The sequence below is a fragment of the Microplitis mediator genome, chromosome 2, assembly GCF_029852145.1.
Source record: "Microplitis mediator isolate UGA2020A chromosome 2, iyMicMedi2.1, whole genome shotgun sequence".
Taxonomy (NCBI): domain Eukaryota; kingdom Metazoa; phylum Arthropoda; class Insecta; order Hymenoptera; family Braconidae; genus Microplitis; species Microplitis mediator.
Genome location: NC_079970.1, coordinates 3,010,333 through 3,032,567, shown reverse-complemented (window position 1 = coordinate 3,032,567; position 22,235 = coordinate 3,010,333). Strand labels below are relative to the sequence as shown.

Genomic DNA, 22,235 nt, shown 5'->3' with positions numbered 1-22,235 from the left:
CAGTCTACATTTTTTATATTCAATATCAGAAGTTGATATGTAGAGAAAAAAAATGCGAATTCAAATAAAAAATTTTATTTTAATTATTCAGTGAAGTCTAAAAAAAAAAAATACTAAATATATGACAGAACTTTAAATAATTTATATATAAAATTATATTGGATGTATATAAAATAGTAAGTGAGAATCGATTAAACAATTACGGCTTTGAGTAAACATAACAAGTTATTTTTTCGAGGATAACAATCAATTATTGTCTCTCTCCCGCTTTCTCTTTTACATTTTTTTCTCTCTATTCTTGCAGTACTCGGCGCATTGTAAATAATAATTACGACAAAATGTCAAACTGACACGAACAAATAGACAGATATCTAGATGACGATGTCCAGTGGATAAAACTTCCTTTCGTACTGATTTACGCGCACTCGATCGTTGTACATCCGAGCTTTGCAATCACTCGAAATACTATTAGTTCTTCAATAAAAATATTAAAATAATTACAAACAGTAATTAATCTAACAATGAATTATTTAATTTATGAATAATGAGTAAACTAACAAAATCAGATCTTTATCAAGCTTTATTTCCTATTTATCATCTCAGTAAAGTACTCGGTCTGCTACCAGTAAGATTAGTACGGCAACGAAGTGATCGTTATATTGGAAGTATTTATATTATTGATATAGTTTACAGGTGAGTAAATTAATTAGTAAGTAATCGTAGTGATATTATTGGTGTTAATTAATAATTATTCATTTTAATTTTAATTACTAAAATTTTAAATTGAATGGATTAGTAGCAGCATAAAAATGAAAGTTCAAAAAAAATGAATTTATTATTTTTATTAAATAAATAAATTCTATGAGTGTGAATGTATCAGACATCAGACAAATTTCAAGTTATTAATAAATAGAGTAAATAATTTAAAAAATAAAATTTTTAAAAAATGCACATTTAAAAATTTTTAAATTAATAAGTGCATTTTTTAAAAATATTATTTTTTTAATTATTTACTCTATTTATTTATAGTTTTAAATTTGTCTGATGCCTGCTACATTCACACTCATATAAATTCTTAGTGTTCATAATTAGGACTTTTATTTTATCAGTAAAAAATTTTGATACTTTAGTGACATAAATAAAAATTTTTTATGTCTGAATACTGCTGTAAAAAATTTATGAAGTAGACGTGGAGTAAATCCGGACTGCGTATTTATTTAATCCCCTTGGAGAGAAATTCACTCCGAGGGGGGGTTAAACTCCAAATCGGAGTGAATGCGGATCTAAATGAAATCCAGTTAACTTCAAAATCACTCCGTTGAAAACCAAACTCCCCATTTACTCTGTATGCAGAGTGATTTTTTTATAAACTCCGGAACTCCGAGTGACGGAGTGAGTTCGGATTTAAATAAAATCCGTAATCACTCCGAATTCAATTCCAATTGGATTTGAAATTCAAATCGAATAATTCGACATCGATTTTCCGTAAATTTTCGAATTATCCGAAAATTTTCGAGTTATTTGTCTAAGCCCTAACTACTCAGACGAAAATTTCAATTATTGGAAAAAAAATTACAATTTTAAGTCGTTCAAAATGAAATTTTACAATTATTCGATTCGATACTAATTCGTAAGTCCGGGCAATGCGCATACCCCTACTGCATATATTACTCTTCTTATCATAACTAGTGTAAAAAATAATTTGAGTAACGAGCAGCGTTTGTCTGCTCGTATTTTTTTCAGTTGCCGAAGTATGGGGTCTCTGGAGAGACCTCAGAGATGGCTGGGAAAACAGTACAAGATTGAAGCATCAAACAGCATTGAATATCACCATAGGCGACGTTACTGCTGTCGCACTTTTAGCTGCTGCTGGAGTTCTAGGCGCGCCATTCAGATGGAAATACATTCGTGAAATGATGGCACGACTTATTCATGTATAATCAATAAATTAATTTATTAATCATCTAATCATAAACAACCCACTAAAATTAATAACATAAGCAATTAAAAATTAAAGGCAGACGAACGTCTTGGATTCACAACTCCCAAGAAAACCCAGAGATTCGCAATAATTTTGTCATCATGCACGATGATATTTTTTATAGCTCTCGCATGCCTGGACATTTACTCATGGGACCTTCAGACTAAAATGAAACGCAAAATGCCAGACAAAGGACCAATTAATTATTCACCTCTTTATTTTTTTTATTTCCAAGCGTTATTAATAGAGATACAGTACACAATAGCGACCTACAATTTGAACCAGCGTTTTGTGCGGCTCAATAAAAATCTTGAAAATTTATTGAAGAGCAGCAAAAATTATTTGCGCAGAGACATTGACCTTGTGAGTGAGCTGTCGGATAAAGATAAATTTCCAATGACTATTTTGAGGTCGGAAACAAGTGGCGGCAGCAATAAACATGACCGCAGACTCTTTCGGACTCCAAAAATATCCGGCTGGACAGGTGAAGAGCGCGGTAAATTACCAACATTACGATCTCTATACAACTCATATTATAAATAATCTTTTTATTGTTATTGTTATTTAAAGAATCGCGCGACGTGATGGACACAGTGTCCCAGCTAATTACCATCCACTCGTCACTCTGCGACGTAAATATTCTTATAAACAAAGCCTTTGGATTGCCAATGCTCGTCGTCGCAATTACAGCTCTGTTTCATCTGATAATAACTCCGTATTTTTTATTGATGGAGGCTACCAGCGACAAAGAAACTCTATTTATAATCGTCCAATGTTTATGGTGTGGTCTTCATGTCTTTCGTGTAGTCGTAGTGGTCCAGCCGTGCTACTCGACAACAAACGAGTCCCAAAAAACCGCGATTCTCGCCAGTCAATTACTGACATACTCATGGCAACCGGAAATTCGAAAGCAGCTTGAAATATTTTCACTCCAATTATTACACCGACCGCTTCATTTTACAGCCTGTGGGCTTTTTTCACTGGACCGCGCACTTATTACTTCGGTAAAATAAATTTTTTTAAATTATTAACTCAATTAATTAATTAATTAATCAATTAATTTAGATGGCTGGTGCAGTTACTACATACCTAGTTATCTTGATACAATTTCAAAAAGCCGATGACACCAAAGACACGAATAATATATTGAAAAATGCAACACTGCTGCTACGTAACGTTTCAACAACGAGAACTAAAGCGCTGACTTAATAAATAAATAAAATATAAATAATTAACTTATGTATTTTATTAAACTGTTCAATAGCTTACGTAAATAAAAATTAATATTGTATGTATTTATGTATAATGTGAATAATAAATTTATTAAAACATAAAATCTTTAAATAAAAGGAAAAAAAATTAATTTTTTTGACATTTAAATAATAACGCATGTAAGTGTAGTACAGTTATCAATTATTTTATCAATCGACTACAATTAAATTAATTAGGTAATAAATTACAATTAAAATTTTTAGCCAGTAATTTTCCTTTTTTAAGTCAATATTCAACTGAATTTTTTTTCATTAATAATATTATTTATTAATTAATTAATTAATAATAATAATAATAATAATAATAATAATAATAATAATAACTAATAATTAAACTATTTAAATTACTATACAAATCCCGCCGTTAGTTCGTGCCCGAAAATGATATCCATCACAGCCTAACTATATATAAATATATATATACATACATACACACATATGTATACATATATATATATTAAATATGCATTGAAATGCATCAAAACATATTGGATTTCACCGCTTGACAAGAGAAGAAAATATACTGATACATACATGTATCATTTTCCACATTTCTCATTTTTTTTTTTGTTTTTTTTTTTTTTTTTTTTTTTTCTTACAGAGACATGCAAGTATTCCATTCAAAATACATATGTACATTTATTTATTTATTTTTCTTTTTTTTTTTAAAGTATATGTATATATACTAAATCTACATATATTTATTTAATTATATTTATTTCTCCATTACGATGTCGTCTAATAAACACCAATTCTATATGCATTGTCGTAAAAATATCATTATTATTATTATTATCCTAGTAATAAATATTTGACCGATAATACGATCTTAATACATCATTATTTATCCTTCTTGTTATATGTGTCCATATATATATATTTAATATATGTGTACATGTACACAAGCTGCAACTATGTGTCATTTATTTGTTTATTTATTTTCTTTATTTTTTTTACATTAATCTGATGATAAATGAATAGAATGCGTCGAGTGGAATCTAGCCTAATTTTTTAAAATTTAATTTAAAATTTTCACTGGTTTCAATTTTTTTTTTTTTATAATAAATAATTTAATTAAATATATATTTATATTTATATTAATTTTGAATCCAAATAAAATCACATAAATAATCATCATTTATTTCTATCATTTTGCTGTTGCATTAATTGACAACCTGACCACTTGCTACCGAACTAGTGGTTTGATTTTTTTGGTAATTTATTGCTAATGACGTTTCAGCACATCCGGTTTCCTTAGTTATATTATTAGTGAGCTTTGATTTTGTACCGACAAAAGTTAGTTCGGAATTAGATGGTGTCGAATCAACAGAATCATTATTATCCATGTGCTTACTTGCTACTGTTGTTGTAATTGTTGTTGGATGACGTAACGTATTGCATTGACATGAATTTGTGTTGTGATGATGATGATGTAGCCGTGAAAAACACTCACTGCATACCCGTACTGGTGTATAAAGCTGTTCACTTGGAAGTGGAGTTGAATTTTCCGAACAATCCGCGCAAAATATTTTACCGCAACCCCTATGATTTTATAGACATTATCATTCTTTAAAAGTATAAAGCAGTCATTTACAAACAATTTACATTAAACATTAAACATATTTATAAGATTACTAAAATACCTGCAATGATGTTTGCGTCTGCCCAACCAAAATTCAGTATCACAGCCCATGCATCGATTTACTGCATGGTCAGGTACCCAGAGTGTTGGCGCTGGTCCAAGTTCTTCTACTGCTTCCCAAGACATGTCTGAGGGCAGAGATTCCCCGTGATCTCCTGCACTGCCAACTGAATCCGGTAGCGATCCCTGAATAATTTCATTTTTTTTTAATAATAATACAAAAATTATTATACAGTAGGGCCTCGTTATAAGACTAGCTCGGGGCTGTGGGAAAAAATCATTGGAATTGAGCTACTCCCACTAGTGTTAGCACCCAAACCTCGCTAAGACTATCGCGGTTTTGCATTTTATTTATGTATTAGATTCAAATCTACTCTATTATACAGTAAATCTATTTTATATATAATTATAAATAAACAGAATTTTGTCGTTCTTTTTTGTTAATTAATTATGTGATACCACGAAATTTTAAGTATTCTTTATGAAAATAAATTACAGTAGAACCTCTATAACTCGAACTCTAAGGAAGAGGCAAAAAAATTCGAGTTATAGAGTTTTCGAGTTATAGAGGATTTCGAGTTTGACAGCAGGAGCTGTCGAAATTGATGTGTATTGCAGTGAATCCTAAGTCTAAAAGTATGATAATTTTACAATCGCCAACAGAAAACCTAACGTCAGCTATGAATTCCATTACCATTTCGTAAAACTGGTAATCCTAATAAGATACTTACATACGGTAATAATTTTAAATTCGAGATAAAGAGGTCCAAGTGTATGTATTCGAGTTATGGAGGATAAAAATGGACAGAAATAGCTTGTAGGGACTCACTAATTATTTTGACTTATAGAGGGTAAAAATTTCGAGCAACGGAGGTTTTGGGGCTTGGAGAGGGGATGAAACATTTCTTCGAGTTTAGGAGGTTTTCGACTTATCGAGGTTCGACTTACAGAGTTTCTGCTGTATTTAATTTACAATCTTTATGTATTCGGTTTCATGACAAATGATCACCGACAAGTAATCACACGATAATTGATCCCACAGACAACTGATCCCACTGACAAATTCATAAAATAATTAATTACTATGACATGAGTAATTAAAATTCACTGTTGTAAATATGAAAAATTAAATTATGTAAATTAGTTGTTGATAAAAATCAATTGTTGATGGTGTCAGATGTCGGTGGGATCAATTTGTAGGGATCACTTGTCGTGGTATAAAATTCTTGGGATCAATTGACGGCACACCTATGTATTCACATTTTATCTCGATTTTAGTCGTATTGGTCGTTAGTCTTATAGCGAAGTTTTGGCGCAAAACTTTTATTGAGTTGTTGATGGGGGAAGCGTTCCGAGCGAATTTTAACAAATTGAGGGAAAGAGTCTTATAACGCGTAGTCTTATCACGAGGTTCTACCGTAATTATTATTATTATTTTTGAATGAAAGATTTAATAAAATTAAAAATGATTAGTAATAGTAATTTAAATATTTAATTAAATGAAATAATGATTACTTACTATATCATCAACTCGATCATTATCTGTATTATTATGATTATTACAGACTTGTTTAATAAGAGCTAAACGTGTTGTATGTAATTCTTTTCTCAAGGCTTCTTCCTTTACCTACATGTCAAGTTGAATAAAATTATATAGTTAATCCATGAGTCAACAATAATATCGTTAATAAAAATTATAAGTAACAGAACATATTAAATGATATAACCAAGTAATAACAATAATAATAATAATAAAGATAAAAATAATGATAACAATAATTGCAAGTTATAAATATTAATAGTATGCAAGCACCTTGTTTTCAACGATAATTTGTTGTACGCGCAATTGTACATCACAATGAATAACAGGAAGGCCGTCGACGTCGTCTAGACTATCAGGATTATCAAGGATAATATCCTGATGTGTTGGAGATGCGGGGCATATACTGCTTGGTGTTCTTGAATTTAAAGGAATACTTGTTTCACTGGCTTCACTTATATCTTCTTGATTAAAACGACTGCACGTACATGGTGCTCTGTCAGTAGCCGCTGCGCTACTTTCTAACCAGGGTGCAACTCCGTTTTCGGTAGATAATGAATTCTCTTGCCGCCTAAAAACAAGTCACTTATTTAATTAACTTCTATTACTTGTTTGCTTTGCGCAAGTCAACAAATCAGTATTTTTTTTTTAAATTAATTACCGGTAAAAATAATGATTGGGTAAATACGTACAGATCTTTTTGGGCGTCTACGGGAATTAATAGACCCGGTTCACTGCTGGGTATCAAAGTGTCTGTTGAACTGTCGACTGATGGATTACCCGGTACGTCATTTGACATCTCATTAGCATTATGTTTATTTTTAATAACGTCACATTCTAATGACTGCTCGCAAATGCCTTTAATTTTTTCCTCATCAGTACTCTCGCCTTCAGTCTTATCCGAAACATTGTCCATATTCAGAGAATCAAATTTTCTGTTGACAAATTTAATATTTATTTTATTTACTGATAAATAAAATAATTTAAAAAAAAAATTTCATTTACTTTTCAATAGAAATACTGGGATCGCTCAGTCTGCGGTGTAAATATGACACATGATCTTGTGTGTGAATAAGATCACCGTAAGAACGTGTTTTAGTCATTTGCCCATGTTGCGGCTCCTCATTATCCGCGCCCTCGATGTCAATCAGAGAAACTCTCTGCTTGTCCGGCTTAGGTGACATCTCCATGGAACCGAGGTACACTTCTGACCATAGTACAAGGTCACGTACGTTACACTTCGGCCATAACACCTGAATCAATAATCTATTATTATTTACCTACCGTACATCCATAAATTGTCGGAAAAAAAAAAAAAAATGAAAATAAAATTATTATGCAACAGCTATCCAACTTGCCTGATTTTTTAACGGCGTGTATAAATGATTTATATATGAGTTGTAATTTAAAAAACGCCATACTGAAAATGTACGATCTTTTATCCGTAGTTGAAGTCTTTCTTGACGTGTATTACATAAAAATGTACCAAAAAGTTGGGAATACGTGTGCTGCGCAAGTTTTACCTGTGATTTATGACAATAATAATATTTATTCAAGACTATAGATAATAAAATACGTGTGTATATTTTTTTAAATGCTGATAAGTATAGTACACATACGATATATGCTGAGGACATTTGAAAACAACAGGGGAATTGTTCAATTAATTGGTGCACGCAGTCAAGCCACTGAAGAAATACTGGACATCTTTCATTGGGGTCTTCACAGCCGACTATTTGGCCACAGCGATCGGCAAATTTGTGGCCAAAGTCTAACCATTCTCTCTCACAAAGTATTTGAAAACCCTGTGGATAGAAAATTTAAAATAAAGTTACAAATCAATGCAACTTTTTCAATGACATGATGTGTTAATTATTTATGAAACTTACTTCCATTGTTCGATAATATGGATCTAATAATATTTGGGCTAGGGCGACTATTTGAGGTGTCCTGTCCCAGCCATCACTGCAGTGCACAAGCACCGGACGGCCGTCTCTCTCAATAGCCGAGGCGACAGTTACAGCAGCACGTAATAGTCCCGACATGTGCTGTAACCATCTGGTTCCTTCTAGTAAACTCAGCCAATTCGGCTGATCAGCATCCGAGGCACAAAGTTGTCTCACCGCATGAAAACTTTTTCTTATCGAATGTATATTTGGAAGATTCATAAATTGTATGTCGCAATTTGGATAATACTCAGGGCACTCACAACCGCCACCACGTGCGCGATTAGCAACAGCTGTTGTGTAAGATCTTGCGTCAACTATCAGCACTTTTTTAGCATTGTTGCTGCTGGCAATACTACTCGGGGTGTCTTCACTCGAGTCTGGATAACTCAGCGGTGAGTCCATCATAGTCGACTCACCGCGATCGTACGAGCATGCATCTGACAGCGCTTTTAGTAATGCCTCGTCCTCTGGTTCCCGCCAACCGAGCCAGCCAACTTCCGGCTGACTGCTCCTGGCTATCACGGCGCCATTATTAACATTACGCCATATCACCGCGGGAATTCGCCTCGAGCTTCGAAATTTAGCTACAAGCTCCAGTTGCTTGTCAGAAATGCATGCTGGGACCAGTAGCTCTGGTGGATACGAGGAACAGATTTGGTAATCTTTATTTATTTGGGTTATACGCCAGGTACCGTGTAAATTAAATTTCAATCGTTCGACCTGCAAGGGTTATGATATTAATGATTGTTATTTTTATATATAACTATATTGTACTAGTACTTTTTGGTTCATGAAACTGATATTTAAAATCTTACTTCCGAATTAAATGATGCAATATATGAATTATTATCTTTTCCAAGCCGGAGATAGTCTCTCCCTTCTTCAACTGACCATGCGTAATACGCAAAGCAAAATATTTCTTCAATACTTTTTCTCGAATAAGTAACTTTATGAAGCCGTTTGAACCACTCTAAGCAGTGTTCATTTGTAGAGAATGCGCAGCTGGAAAATAATTATAATTTAATTAATAAACTTGATACAATACTACTATATATAAATCTACACAGAATAAAAGGATTTTTTAGCTTTTCAAATTGATAAGAAAAAAAATTTCTTGCGCCAAGAAATACTTTTTTTCTGTATACATGTTGGTGTAAAAGAAAGATGAGTACCTCACTGAGCGTGCGTCTTTACAGCTTATGTGTAAAAAAAATATTTCTTTAACTTCTAGCTGTTCAATAAGACCTAGCGGTATATTGTAACACGTCTGGCTCAATTGTAAGTACAACCTGTAATTAGAGAGAGCCAATGTGCCATCGGCAGTGCGTCCCAATGCCACGACGAATTCACCGCTCAAAGGTGTAAATGGTACACTCAATGATGAATCGTCGGTTTCATAGTGAGCGTGTTTTGGAAAAAGCTCTGAAGCTCTTATATGACAAATAGACTGCAGACTTGATGGTTCTTCTGATGTCTCCATAATTTACCGACAATCTAAAACGAAATAATTCATATTTATCATCAATAATCCAGCCGACGTTTATCATTATCACTAATTATTATTTTTTTCAAAAATAAGTAATTTATGTACCAAAATAAATTGTATTATTTAAATACTTTCACTGAACGTTCACAATCGTCTAGACAATCTTCTAGAGTCACGCCAGTTCCACTTTTAACTCTACAACAAACATTTGTTAGTTTACATTAAACTTTAAATATAAAAAATAAAAAAATAAAAAAAAAAACAATCAATGTCATAACTTTCTAATTATTTTTTTATAACCTATACCTTAAATTATTAAATAATCTTAACTTTGCTCAATAACTCATACTACTTTTTGAATGTCAGATAATTTTTTTTATAAACAAAAAAACTCACAAATTACGAGATTAAAAAAATTTATTGCTAAAAAAAAAGATTGTACCGAAATGTCAAATTAATCTTAATCGTGGCCCGTCAACGCATAAATAATACACAGATCAGTTTTTAAATAATTAGCTGCTCAAAGTTTATATAAAAAAAAAAAAAAACACTATTAATCAATAAGAAAAATTGTTGATCACGGCAATTGTTTATCCTCGTGATCATTGTCATTAAAATAATTATTTGCTTATTAAAATCGTCATGCAGACACACCGTAATTTTTTTTTATTATTTTCTTCTTCAGTATATTTATTATTTATCGATGACTTGGTAAAATACACACACTCGTATCGTAATTTTGACAATATTCAAAATACGTCGTCGTTGCAGTTGTACTAAACTTCAAACAAGGTCTACGACGGAGGCCATTCTCTTTACACACACTTCCAACTCGTCATTTCTTTAAACATTTCATTTTTTTATAAAACTTTATTTATCTTTCTTTTTTTTTATATAACAATATATATAATATATATTGTACTTATATATATATATGTATTTTTAAAAATTATAAATATTTTTTCTTCACTCTAAAAATCCCACTGATCAGTCTAAAAAAAAAAATGTTATTTAATTTATTATTATAAAGGCAATAAAAAAAAATTTATAAAGAATTCACAGAGCTATAAACAATAATCGTAACGTACTATATAAATTGTACGTGATAATTATCGTGTCTTTCACATCAATGACGAAACAAGTCGTTTTCATTGCGGCCGCAAGATGTAAATTAACAAAAATACCATCTCGTACGCGAAATATATCGCAAATTTTTCATCAATGTTACATATAAATCTATATATATACATATAAATTTACCACATCAATTTACTTATCTACAACCAGTAAAACAACAAAACACGCACATATGTATATAAATATATATATTTAATACACAAACTAAAAGGCAAAAAAAAAACGTCAATGAAAGTTTACACTGGATTTTTTGATAGATAAAATATCAAACCGTTATAATAATAAATACATATCTTATATATTGTAAAAATAATAATAATAAGAAAGAATTATATTTTTAAATGATAATTTGCAACAATGAACAGCAAGACAATTGCAGACGAGACGCGCGCGCAAATGTACTTGATCACGACTTGCAATAATACATATAATATACATGCTTACATATATGTCTACATATATGTATATAGATATATATGTGTGTTGGTGTCATGTACTATGTTATGTATGTATGTACATGTTAATGCTGATATACAGACATATATATTTTATTTTATTACATACATTTAAAGAGACATACTACGTCACACGGCATTCAGCAAGAAACAACATTACTACACTACATTAAATTCACTAGACTAGACGTCTTGACTTTTAAACTGAGGCAGGTTTTAAACTGAACCACACACATGGCAAAATTTAAATGGAGTGTGTGTCAAAGCCAGTCAAAGTACATCAAGGCGTACTCATATCTCAATAATTACCATCAACATTAACATTGACTATTTGTTTAATTACTTAATTACATATTATATATATTATTAAATATATATTTTTATATTTATATGGAAAATAAATTCATTTATTCGATTTATAGTTTGTATATAAATGAAAATATTACATGTAATTAGTAATTAAATTATGAATTTTAAAAAATGCAGAACATGATCCTGGAAATGACATAAAGGATTTTGCGAGCTGATGGTATGGTAAAGTATTTAAATGGATATTTATAGTAAATGGAGGAAAGTACTCACTTATTGATTGACAGACGTGTTGATGCTGACACTTTCATAATTAAATGGTGCAATTATTTGATAGTAATTATATTCCTTGCACTATCACCGATTATTATTTTATTTTAAATTGATCGTTTGGTGATTAGGCGTGTTAAGACAGTATGTAATATATGACATTAAATTACACAGTCGGGCATCCTAGTTGTTGTGTACTGTCTGCTTGTGGACTTTACTTACTTCTTGGTCGCGTTGGTCGTTGAACACTTGCCTTAATGTTTTATTTAAAGTTGAATTATTTATTATACCGGTAATTTAAAAATGACATATTCATATAAGTGTGTAAACATTCGTTACTTTGATACGACGGTGGTAAACCGCAGCATAATCTGATACTTGGTAGTTTTGTATTTTTTTATTTATTCATTATTTTTATTTTTAAGACATTACTAAATTTTTATCATTTTTAACGGATGAGTATTGACCTTTTTTTATTATTTTATTGCAAAACTTTTTTTATCAGATAATTTATTTTATCAGAAAATTAATACAATTTTTAATTAAAATGTGGAGTAATTTTTATTTATCAGTAAAAAATTACTTGCGATTTTTTTTAAAAGTGTAGATGAAGTTGACAGCAATTTTTTAAATTTTTGAATAAATATGTAGAATCTAGAGTAAGTAGAATGTAAGCAGAGTAAAAATAAAAATATGATCCTGAAGACAGCAGACAATTAGTAATTTTCAGATTTTTTTTATAACAAATCAATTACAAAAAAAACGAAAACTAAAAATATGCACATGTAGAAAATTTAAAAAACTACAGGTGCAATTTTTTCAAATATTTTTTTTTATGGTTTATCATCTAAAAAAAAATCCAAAAATTATTAGACGTTTGCTAACCAGTATCATAAAAAAATGCGTACTTAGATAATTCAAAAATTAATACGAGCCTTTTTTTTAAATTTCGTTATTTGAATTATTGACTTGTTTATTTTAAAGTTATAAATTTTCTATCTGCTACATTTACTCATCATTTTTTTTAGTTTGAAAACTTTAAATTTTATGAGTGTCAATGCAACTGACAGGTGTCAATTTTTTAAATTTTATTATAAATAAATAAAATGTCAGAATAAAAATTTTAAAATCTGTCTTTAGATAAATTATAATTTAGTACGCGCGTTTTTTTAAATTTCACTATTTTAATTACTTAATTTATTTCAAATTTATAAACTGTCTCAAGTCTGCTACATTCACACTCGTAAATTTTATTAAAACATTTGCTGACATATTTATTTTGAGTATCCAATCATAAATAATTTTATTTACTTGAATTATTTAGTGAAATTATTATTAAATAATATAAATGTAAGTAGAAGAATGTGATTTCGTTTATTGAATTATAATTTCAAGTCATTTAAACCTAGGATTAAAAAAAAGTGATAGTATATATTATTAGTATAGTTATTAATTAAGATTGATGGTATTTAAAAGTATAAGAATACAAAATCGTGCTAAATGGTATGAATGTTGATTGATTTCAGTGTCCAACCATCACAATTGTTTCCAAAAGTTTGGATTTTGTTGGAGCCGCCGCTCAAATGTCTCGTACCAGCCCTGCACCGATGAAAGAGGTACGAAATTTTCAGTCGGGTTGGGAACCATCTGGGACTGAGTCACTGAGAAACTCGACACGTAGTTCAAGAAGTTTATTATCATCTTCTGGGCAAATTTAACGTGTGTTTCAGTGGTAGTGGATGCGACCAGCGCGGCTTGGGGTTCAATGACAGACAGCGGCTCGACAGATATTCCTATTTGTGCAGAGTGTGATATTTTAGCACCGAATATTCCTACATTGCTGTTTTCAAACTCGTGATTCTTTTTCAAATCAGATATACGGAATATCGCTGATGGTTTAGTATTGGAAATGTAACCTAAAAATTGCCAGTTCGGGGGCGCGTTTGGATCTGGCCAACTGAAGTACACTAGAATTTAATATATTTATTAAGTAAAAAATATTTTTATTCATTTATTAATTTAATTAATTATTGATTAATACCTGCGCCACCCATTCCTTCAGGAAGAGGGACTGTACCCGTGAGAAAAATAACAATATGATTGACATTGTCCGCATCTGGTACATTTATCAAAAATTGATTCTCACTTATTTGCTGGAAATCTGTTTGGACCTGAAAATTAATTCATGTTTAATTATTAATTTATGTTTCAAGTAATCTATATATATTTGAATCAATTGTTTATTACCAGACGACCGGACACAATTATACCCAACATTGTGTTGTACAATAATTATTTTATTATTCTTAGAACATAATCAGTCAGCTAGAAAATATTGTGATGAATAATCTAGGCTTCACTTGCTTGCTTGTTTATATTTTCCGACGTTTTTGAACCAGGCAGTAGACAATGAATACAATAATTATTTATAAAATATGTATTTATAACAAATCATAACCACAAACGTAAATCAACGTAAATGCACAGGTCAGTTTACAATGAAAAATTTATTTCGATTGTTTTAAACCACCAAAATTTTTACTAAATTGGGGTCGCTCAGATCGCGGGTTTTAAATTCTTTAAATTAACAAATAACTTTAAATGAAAATTAAAAGGTAATAAAATGAAACAAAAATTTTTAAATAAATAATTACTAATTATTTAAATTTATTTGGTTAAATATTTTTTAGTGCAATTTTGCTGTCACAATAAAAAGCAAGATGGCGTTAGTTTGAAATTTTTTAAATTCAAAAACAACCGGGAATTTTAAAAATATATAAAGTGGCGTATGTATAAAATTTTTCTTTGTTGATAAAACATTCACGTAATTTGGAGTATATATAAATATGAACGCATCAAAAACTCCAATGTGTTTGTCAATAAAATATTTAAAAAATAAAATAAAGTTGCAATTCAAGGACTTGGATATTTTTATAGTTAACTTTGTTTTATCATATCAAAGAAAAAAAAATACATACATATATATATATATATATGTGTGTAAAATAAAACGATGAGCAATTATCTCTTTAAAAAGATAAGTGTTATACTTATTGAATTTCTAAGTCATATATTTATCGTGTCATTTACAATTAAGTAACCGAATCCCACTTGCGTATCACTAAAAAAAAAAAACTTAATTAATTTTTTATCCTCATTAAATTTCAATTTAGTATATTTATTATTTTAAAAATTATCTCCGTTCAAGTTCAATATTAAATAAAAACTAATCAGTGATAAACTCAAAACGATATTAAAAAATACTCAGTAAATATGAAAGACTAAACTAAACATAAAAATTTAATTTAAAATAAAAACTCGTCATATTTAAGTATATAAAATCTATAATAAAAATTATAAATAAATATGATCGATTGTAAAAAAGTAAAAAATCTTGTGGAATCCATGTGCTCGGTAATAAAATGATGAAATTATTAGTTAATAAAATAAGATAAAGATATTAAATTATATTATAAACAATATTATAATCATATGTACTCATATTTATAAATATGTATGTTATATTTATATATATATTTGATTTCCTACAAAACTGTGATACCATATTTGATCAAGAAGAAACTAAATAACGTTTGGCGTTTAACGCTTTCTCGTTCCTTTCTATTTCCATCTCGTTTTATCACCCGCGTTAAACATTTAAACAACAACAAACATGACAAAGACACAAAATACGAATCGATGATAAAGAAACCTCGTAGGAAAGAGATAAATGAATTGCGATATATAAAAGTAGAAGGGATCAAAATGAAACTCCGTTGGCGGTTCGCGGTTCGTGTTCATTCGTCCGTTTCTTCGCTTGTGTCCGTATAGTTTTAATATAAATGTATATGCACTGGGTATAAGTATAATAATAATATATGTATATATATATAGCAGTGTGTCAAGTTGACAGTGTGACATCACGCTTCATTGTTAGAGGTTTACGTCATTCTTTTTATACATTTTACATTAGTACGTGTGCGATCCGTGAGTGGAGACGACGCACACGCAAAATTTTTTAGCTCCCGCAAAAACACTCTTTACAATCTTGTCCCTTGTGTCTACACAACTCGTTGTTTATCATAATACATACATATATATATACACATATTACATTTAACAATACAAATATAAAATAATAATTATAAAATATTATTTTTACGGTCATAAATTTATTTACATTCCCTGTGATATTTGTTTATTTAATTTGCTTTTTTTTATCGGTCAGCAATCGCTGAGTTAATTTTTAAAACTCATATTTAGTAACATTCATTTTTAAACAAGATTGTGAAGATATTTTAAAATAGTTTTTTTAAATTTTTAAATGTCGTGAAAATATTTGAATTTAACTTACGTTTAATTTTTCAAATTTTTATTTTAAAATGTCCAGGTAAGTTTTTAGTTTACGAATTATTTTTATTTAATAAACTAGTTCGCAAACATAAAATATTTTGTGATAATGTGTGTCATATATATTACTATAATTATATATATATGAATTTTGAAAATTTTTCAAAGTTTTATTTTTAAAATTATTATTTTTGTTTACTTTACGTCGCGCGATTTGGATTAGAAAAAGTTTTGTATATATTTAAATGAATATTTATGTGGATTTATGATGGTATATATATATATTGCTCAGAGTATAATTCCGTTTTTGCTTTTCAGAGTTGAGCGCACGATGCCGTGTGTGTTGATTCTTTCATTTTAAATATAACGGTGTGTATAAATAAGTATGAGCAATAGCGCGAGTACGCAAGGTTGCTGTCGTCGATGATGATTTTGCGGAGAGTTTGAATAGTTATTTACCATTAATGTTAATTTTTAATCGAACAAGTATAAGAAGGAAGTAATAAACTACAATAGTATTGTTTCCTCGGGACATGATATGAGTAAGTAGAGAACTACTCCGATAAGGAAACAAATAATTACATTTTGTTTTAAAAAGAGACAGAGAGAAGAAAGATCGAGGAATTGAGAAAATGAAAGCAATCGATGAGATAGAAATGTAGAGGGAATTTAATTAAAAAGTGATAGCGCGTATGTACATATCCATATACATATACATATACATAAATAAATATATGTGTAGTTGTTTAGAGTGTTACTGAAACAGTGTAGGGTCTATACTCTCGAGGTTTTAGCAAGGTTAGTCAATAATATATACATAAACATAAACTTTTATTTAAAAATATTATCTGGAGTAATACAAGTTAATGTATTATTTATACCACCGACGTAAAATAATATTTTTGTTATTAATAAGTGTGTTAATTAATGCTGTTAGCTCGTTATTTAAAACACGATATTGGAGTTTTGTTGTAATTAAATAAAATGTTTTATTGATTTTTAACAGCTACTTTTTTTTATTGTTTCAGAACAAGGATTGTGCTCTAGACTTACGACAAATCACAGCTTGTTTTTTGGATACTAACGTAATTTAACAATGGGAATTATAAATGTTATTATTAAAGTTTATTTACGATCTCAATTTTTTATTTATTTATGTAAGTATTTTTGTTGTAATTATTTTTACTAGAATAAATTTTATTATTGTATTGATTTAAGCTTAAGTTTAATTTTTTAGTAATTATTTTTTACTGTATGTATGAAATTACAAAACGATACTTTACTTAACTTTGGTTTTTAACGTCTTGAAATGATAAGAATCTAAATTACATTAAATTTTTTTATACTTATTTTTGGAAGTATTATTCACGATCATTATTATGAATGGTGGATTCTCCGTGTTATTGAGTCTTAATAGCATGATTATAGATAAAAAAAAACGATGACCCATCTCTATAATAGTGAATTTAATAAAAAGAATAAACGTCAAACGTGACGCATACGAAGTAAAGTATCGATTTGCGTATAAATCATTATTATTTATAATCGTTTGTAATAATTTATTTTGTCATCGTATTTAGGTGAATCAAATAATAATGAACTTGTCGGTTGTCGAGAATCAAGGGCGTGAGATGTTGCAGCAGGCAGAAGACTGCTCTGAAGAAAATCCTGATACCTGTATAATGATCGGAAACTTGAGTACATTTACAAGGATACTTGCACAATTGTGCGAACAGCGGTATTATTTTTTATTTATTTTTTTTATACGAAATTTTTCCCACTCTTAATTCGACATTTAATTTAAAGTTTTTAAAAATACATAATATTTATGTTACAAAATAAAAATATAATTATTTTGTAGCCAACTCCAAAGTTGGAGACTTTTCAAGATGACGAAATAAGAGACATTTTGTGTCTTACTGCAAAAGGATTTGATATTAAAAAAGTATGTCTATTTAAAACAGTTTTTTATTCTTACGAATAACTGTTTTTTTTTTATTTTCTTTCATTAATTTATGTTTATTACAACACGTTTTATTATTATTGTTATTACTACATTTATTTAATATTATTCACGTGCGTTGGTGTTGTGTTTGAAGCATCTAATTTTTTTAAGTATCAAATCCATCTGCGGCTGTATTTTGTTTTTAATAATAATAAGCTTTCAATATCCTGAGTCAGCCAGTGACTAAATTCACTTCTTTAATAACCTATATTTTTTTTTATTTTGTTTTTTTTTTTTTACTTTTACAGAGCAACTGTTCCTATGAGTGCCTCTCATTCGTTACACTGTAATGGAAATGAAAATAATGGTAAAATTGGATCAAGTAAGTGAACCACAATAACTTAATTCAGTCCACTCAGGTTTCATTTATTTTATTTAAAATAAAATCTTTATTAGAAAGGATGGCGTATCAAGTATTTTTGGGTGGATCCTGTAATCCTACAACCTGGCGTTCAGAGATAGCGATTCCTACACTTCAAAGACTTGGAATTACTTATTATAATCCGGTTAGAATAATAATTTATTTTTTTTTTTCGACACATTGAATAATTTGTTAACTTTTTTTTTTCTATTTCCAGCAAGTCTCTCAATGGGGACCGGAACTAATAGCTCAAGAATACGAGGCAAAAGAAACGGCACAAGTTTTGCTTTTTGTAATTGATAATGAAACTCGTAATACTGCTAGTATTATTGAGGCGGCTCAATTAGCGGCGACGCGAAGTCATTCATTAGTACTTGTTGTTTATCATTATCAACAAAATCAAAAGATTTTAGGAGAAACCATATCCGCACAGTGAGATTCATGGAATTTTTATTTTTATTACTGTAATAAAAAATATTTATTTATATTTTTTATATTTATAGGGAATATTGTGATTTAATGAATGGACTATTAGTACTTGAATATTTAATGGAAAGACAAAGAATTCCTATATTTGAAAGTATTTCCGGTGCTTTAAATGGAACTTCAAAAGTAATTTAAAAAAAATATATTTTCATAATACGAAATTGTACATTTAATTTAAACAATAAAATTTTATATATTTATATGTAGATTCTTCGAGAAGAAATAAATGTTCAAGATTTGAACCACGAAGATGGAATGAAACCTGTCCAGAATTCTACTCATAAAAATGGCGTCGATACAATGTAAATATTATTTTTAAAATTTTAAAATTATTTATCAAACATCATTAGATATTAAAATATATAAGAAAATTTTAAAAACAGTAATGATAAATAATTATTTAAAATTTATTACGGCCTGTTTTTGTGCAGAACATTAAAAGAAGTGTTTAATTCTATCGATGCCAATCATACGGGACTCGTCCGTTTAGAAGATGTAATTATACTCCTTTTTTTTTTGGGGTCAAATAATTTTTATTTCATTTTTAAAACCATATTTATATTCTTAGGCCTGGAGAGCGCTGCAATCAAGTATTAAGTGCAATATGTCAATGTCAGAATTATTTAATGCCATTAGTAAATCAGGTATAGTAAAAAAAAAAAAAATAATTGTAAGAAATTAATTTAACAAAATTAATAATTAATTTTATTATAGATTCCTATGATAGTGTAATGAAAAACTGTTCGAGTATAGAAGATTTAGCAGAGCAACAAATAAATTTAGAACAATTTTGGGCGTTAGCGAATGAATGGATGCAACGCTCGAAAAACAATACAACATGTGAAGGTAAGTCATTATGTCTATCAATAAAAAATGATATAAATTTTTAAATAAACAAATTTTTTTACTAGACTGGATGCACAGTCATGTGCCTGATTCAGAGAAACGTGATTTGTATATTGGCGTCGTTGGTAAAGATCACATTTGGTTGGAATCATCTGCCATACCGCTGATTGAGTAAATATTTATCAATAATAATTACAAGGGTTAATGACAGATCAATGTCTTTATATACGATAATGAATTTATTAAAATTTATAGATCAGTAGGACTATCATTAAACCGACCGAGTACAAATGATTACACAGTGATGACATTGCCCTCAGAATTACAACGAATGAAAAGCTCACGAGTAATTTTACTAGTATTACCTCAGCATTCACGAGGTATTGCTATTGCCGCATTGGCAGCTCATTTAATTGGACTACGCGCTAAGCTCGTCCTTTGTATACAATTAATGCCAGACGGCTGTGTTGTTTCCGGTGAAAAGGTAATTTTACAAATTTACATCCTTACTATTTAAGTTTTCATTACAAAATTTTTTAAAGTGCAATTGACAAATTTTATTACTCAAGATGTCGATAATCGTTAGCTTTTTTAGTCTTCAATTAAAAAATTGTACAGGAAAAAAATGAACTATAAATTTAGAAACAAGTAATATAATAATCATTCTAAATAGTAATCATTTAATTTATAATTAAAAGGTAAATAATTATAGAATAAATATTTAAATTTATTGTCTATGCAGGAGAAATTAATATTTGAATTTTAAAAATCGTAACTTAGACTCAAAATTTATGACCCATGATAAAAATTTCCTGTATTGACATCCAGGTTCTGAGTGATAATTTCACACACTAATTTTTAACCCGTCAGCACTCCCGTAATTTTTAGTGTCTCGCTTGCGATATCCTATAAGCGATATCCTATAAGTTGAATAGTGTCCTGTGAGCAAAATGCTCATAACGGGAGTGCTGACGGGTTAAAGTTTCTTTCATTCCGTGTAATTATTATTAATAAATTAATAAATTGTTTTTTGTTACAGTTGACCGAGCAAGCTACAAAAGACTACAACCGCGGTAGAATGTATCTCTCGGACTATGCAAAGCGCGAAAGTGTACCTGTATTTCAGAAGATCGCTGACGCACTACAGCACGCGATAAAGCTAGTTCAAAGTTCCTGTTGACTTATATAATAATAATAATTATTATTAATTTTATTTCTAATCGATATTTTTTTAAAAATTGTTTTTACTTTGCTATAACAATTTAGGTGCACTCATACAATTGACTAATTTATTTTTATTCGATTCATAATTCATTCGCGCTTCTGTCGTGTTCCTTTATCTCTGGGTCGGGTATTTTTACTGACCCTTCTAAGGATTCATTTCATCTGTCATTAATTTTTATATTTTTACTTAATTACTTTTCTGTTAATCAATTATTATTATTATTGTAATAATAATCGTGAGAATCCGATAATGACTGTGTACTTACTACACATTCGTGAAAATGATTTATGATAAATTTTGAGCTTTAATATTAATGTAATATTATTAATACTATTATCATTATCATTATTATTATTATTGTTATTATTTCATTACGATCATTATCATTGTAACTTTTATTCATTTGAGATTTACGCTCATCAACGCCATTGTTTATCATTTATTTTGTAAAAATTATTTTTAAAAATGTCTTGTTGGTTAACTAAATTTTTTTATTTTATTATTTTTAAGGCAACTTTTTTTTTTTTTTTAAATCTTAATAATGAGATAAGATAATTACTGTTGTGCAGTTATTGGATACTTAATTATTTACCGACAAAAAGACAATATATCCGTTAAGTTAACGATCAAAAAATTATTTATCGTAATTTATAGATCTATAAAACAAAACCCGAATTTACTTGTGTAAATTTAAATTTAAATATAATAAAATCTGTCGCGTTAATTTTTGTCTGGAAAAAAAATAATCTCATAAAAACAAATTCAATTATTTGAATTTATTGTTGGATAGTAAAATATTTTAATTATTTTTAAAAATTTCATAACTAATGACAAGTACGCTAATAAATGTTTGACTTGATGCATAAAATTTTTACAAATATTAAGATAATTTGATTATAATTTTAATTATTTCCCGAATGAA

The 22,235-nt window shown here is 29.0% G+C and overlaps 4 protein-coding genes across 9 annotated transcripts; 2 read left to right on the top strand and 2 right to left on the bottom strand.

The window, feature by feature from the left end:
• Positions 1-321: 321 nt before the first annotated feature.
• LOC130663783 (gustatory receptor for sugar taste 43a-like) lies at positions 322-3,359 on the top strand. 2 transcript variants are annotated; one of them, XM_057463240.1, is made up of 5 exons: positions 322-693; positions 1,718-1,934; positions 2,018-2,465; positions 2,552-2,985; positions 3,047-3,359. In XM_057463240.1, the coding sequence occupies exons 1-5, from the start codon at positions 545-547 to the stop codon at positions 3,188-3,190; spliced, it is 1,392 nt and encodes a 463-aa protein (XP_057319223.1). In that variant the 5' UTR covers positions 322-544; the 3' UTR covers positions 3,191-3,359. The 2 variants fall into 2 exon arrangements, with proteins under 2 accessions (XP_057319223.1, XP_057319222.1); XM_057463239.1 differs by having other exon boundaries at positions 324-693; positions 2,018-2,477; positions 3,047-3,358.
• Positions 3,360-3,803: 444 nt separating this feature from the next.
• Positions 3,804-12,252, bottom strand: LOC130663778 (myotubularin-related protein 3). Of its 5 annotated transcripts, none has more exons than XM_057463227.1 (14): positions 12,044-12,249; positions 10,524-10,861; positions 9,975-10,064; positions 9,556-9,877; positions 9,199-9,385; positions 8,324-9,103; positions 8,054-8,239; positions 7,793-7,957; positions 7,440-7,687; positions 7,127-7,369; positions 6,708-7,005; positions 6,414-6,521; positions 4,896-5,080; positions 3,804-4,794 (listed from the first exon to the last, which is right to left on the bottom strand). In XM_057463227.1, exons 4-14 carry the CDS (start codon positions 9,861-9,863, stop codon positions 4,416-4,418), a joined length of 3,087 nt encoding a protein of 1,028 aa, XP_057319210.1. In that variant the 5' UTR covers positions 9,864-9,877; positions 9,975-10,064; positions 10,524-10,861; positions 12,044-12,249; the 3' UTR covers positions 3,804-4,415. The 5 variants fall into 5 exon arrangements, with proteins under 5 accessions (XP_057319210.1, XP_057319211.1, XP_057319209.1 ...); XM_057463228.1 differs by lacking the exon at positions 12,044-12,249 and adding an exon at positions 10,958-11,407; XM_057463226.1 differs by lacking the exon at positions 10,524-10,861.
• A 1,139-nt stretch (positions 12,253-13,391) lies between these two features.
• LOC130663784 (protein OPI10 homolog) lies at positions 13,392-14,622 on the bottom strand. Its single transcript, XM_057463241.1, has 3 exons — positions 14,288-14,622; positions 14,082-14,211; positions 13,392-14,007 (listed from the first exon to the last, which is right to left on the bottom strand). Exons 1-3 carry the CDS (start codon positions 14,315-14,317, stop codon positions 13,577-13,579), a joined length of 591 nt encoding a protein of 196 aa, XP_057319224.1. The 5' UTR covers positions 14,318-14,622; the 3' UTR covers positions 13,392-13,576.
• A 1,378-nt stretch (positions 14,623-16,000) lies between these two features.
• Positions 16,001-22,112, top strand: LOC130663782 (uncharacterized). The gene is made up of 16 exons (XM_057463238.1): positions 16,001-16,430; positions 16,709-16,932; positions 16,989-17,188; positions 17,419-17,547; positions 17,971-18,128; positions 18,644-18,717; positions 18,792-18,901; positions 18,974-19,188; positions 19,260-19,368; positions 19,450-19,544; positions 19,674-19,737; positions 19,811-19,886; positions 19,957-20,088; positions 20,154-20,259; positions 20,344-20,572; positions 21,128-22,112. Exons 4-16 carry the CDS (start codon positions 17,500-17,502, stop codon positions 21,266-21,268), a joined length of 1,557 nt encoding a protein of 518 aa, XP_057319221.1. The 5' UTR covers positions 16,001-16,430; positions 16,709-16,932; positions 16,989-17,188; positions 17,419-17,499; the 3' UTR covers positions 21,269-22,112.
• Positions 22,113-22,235: the final 123 nt, after the last annotated feature.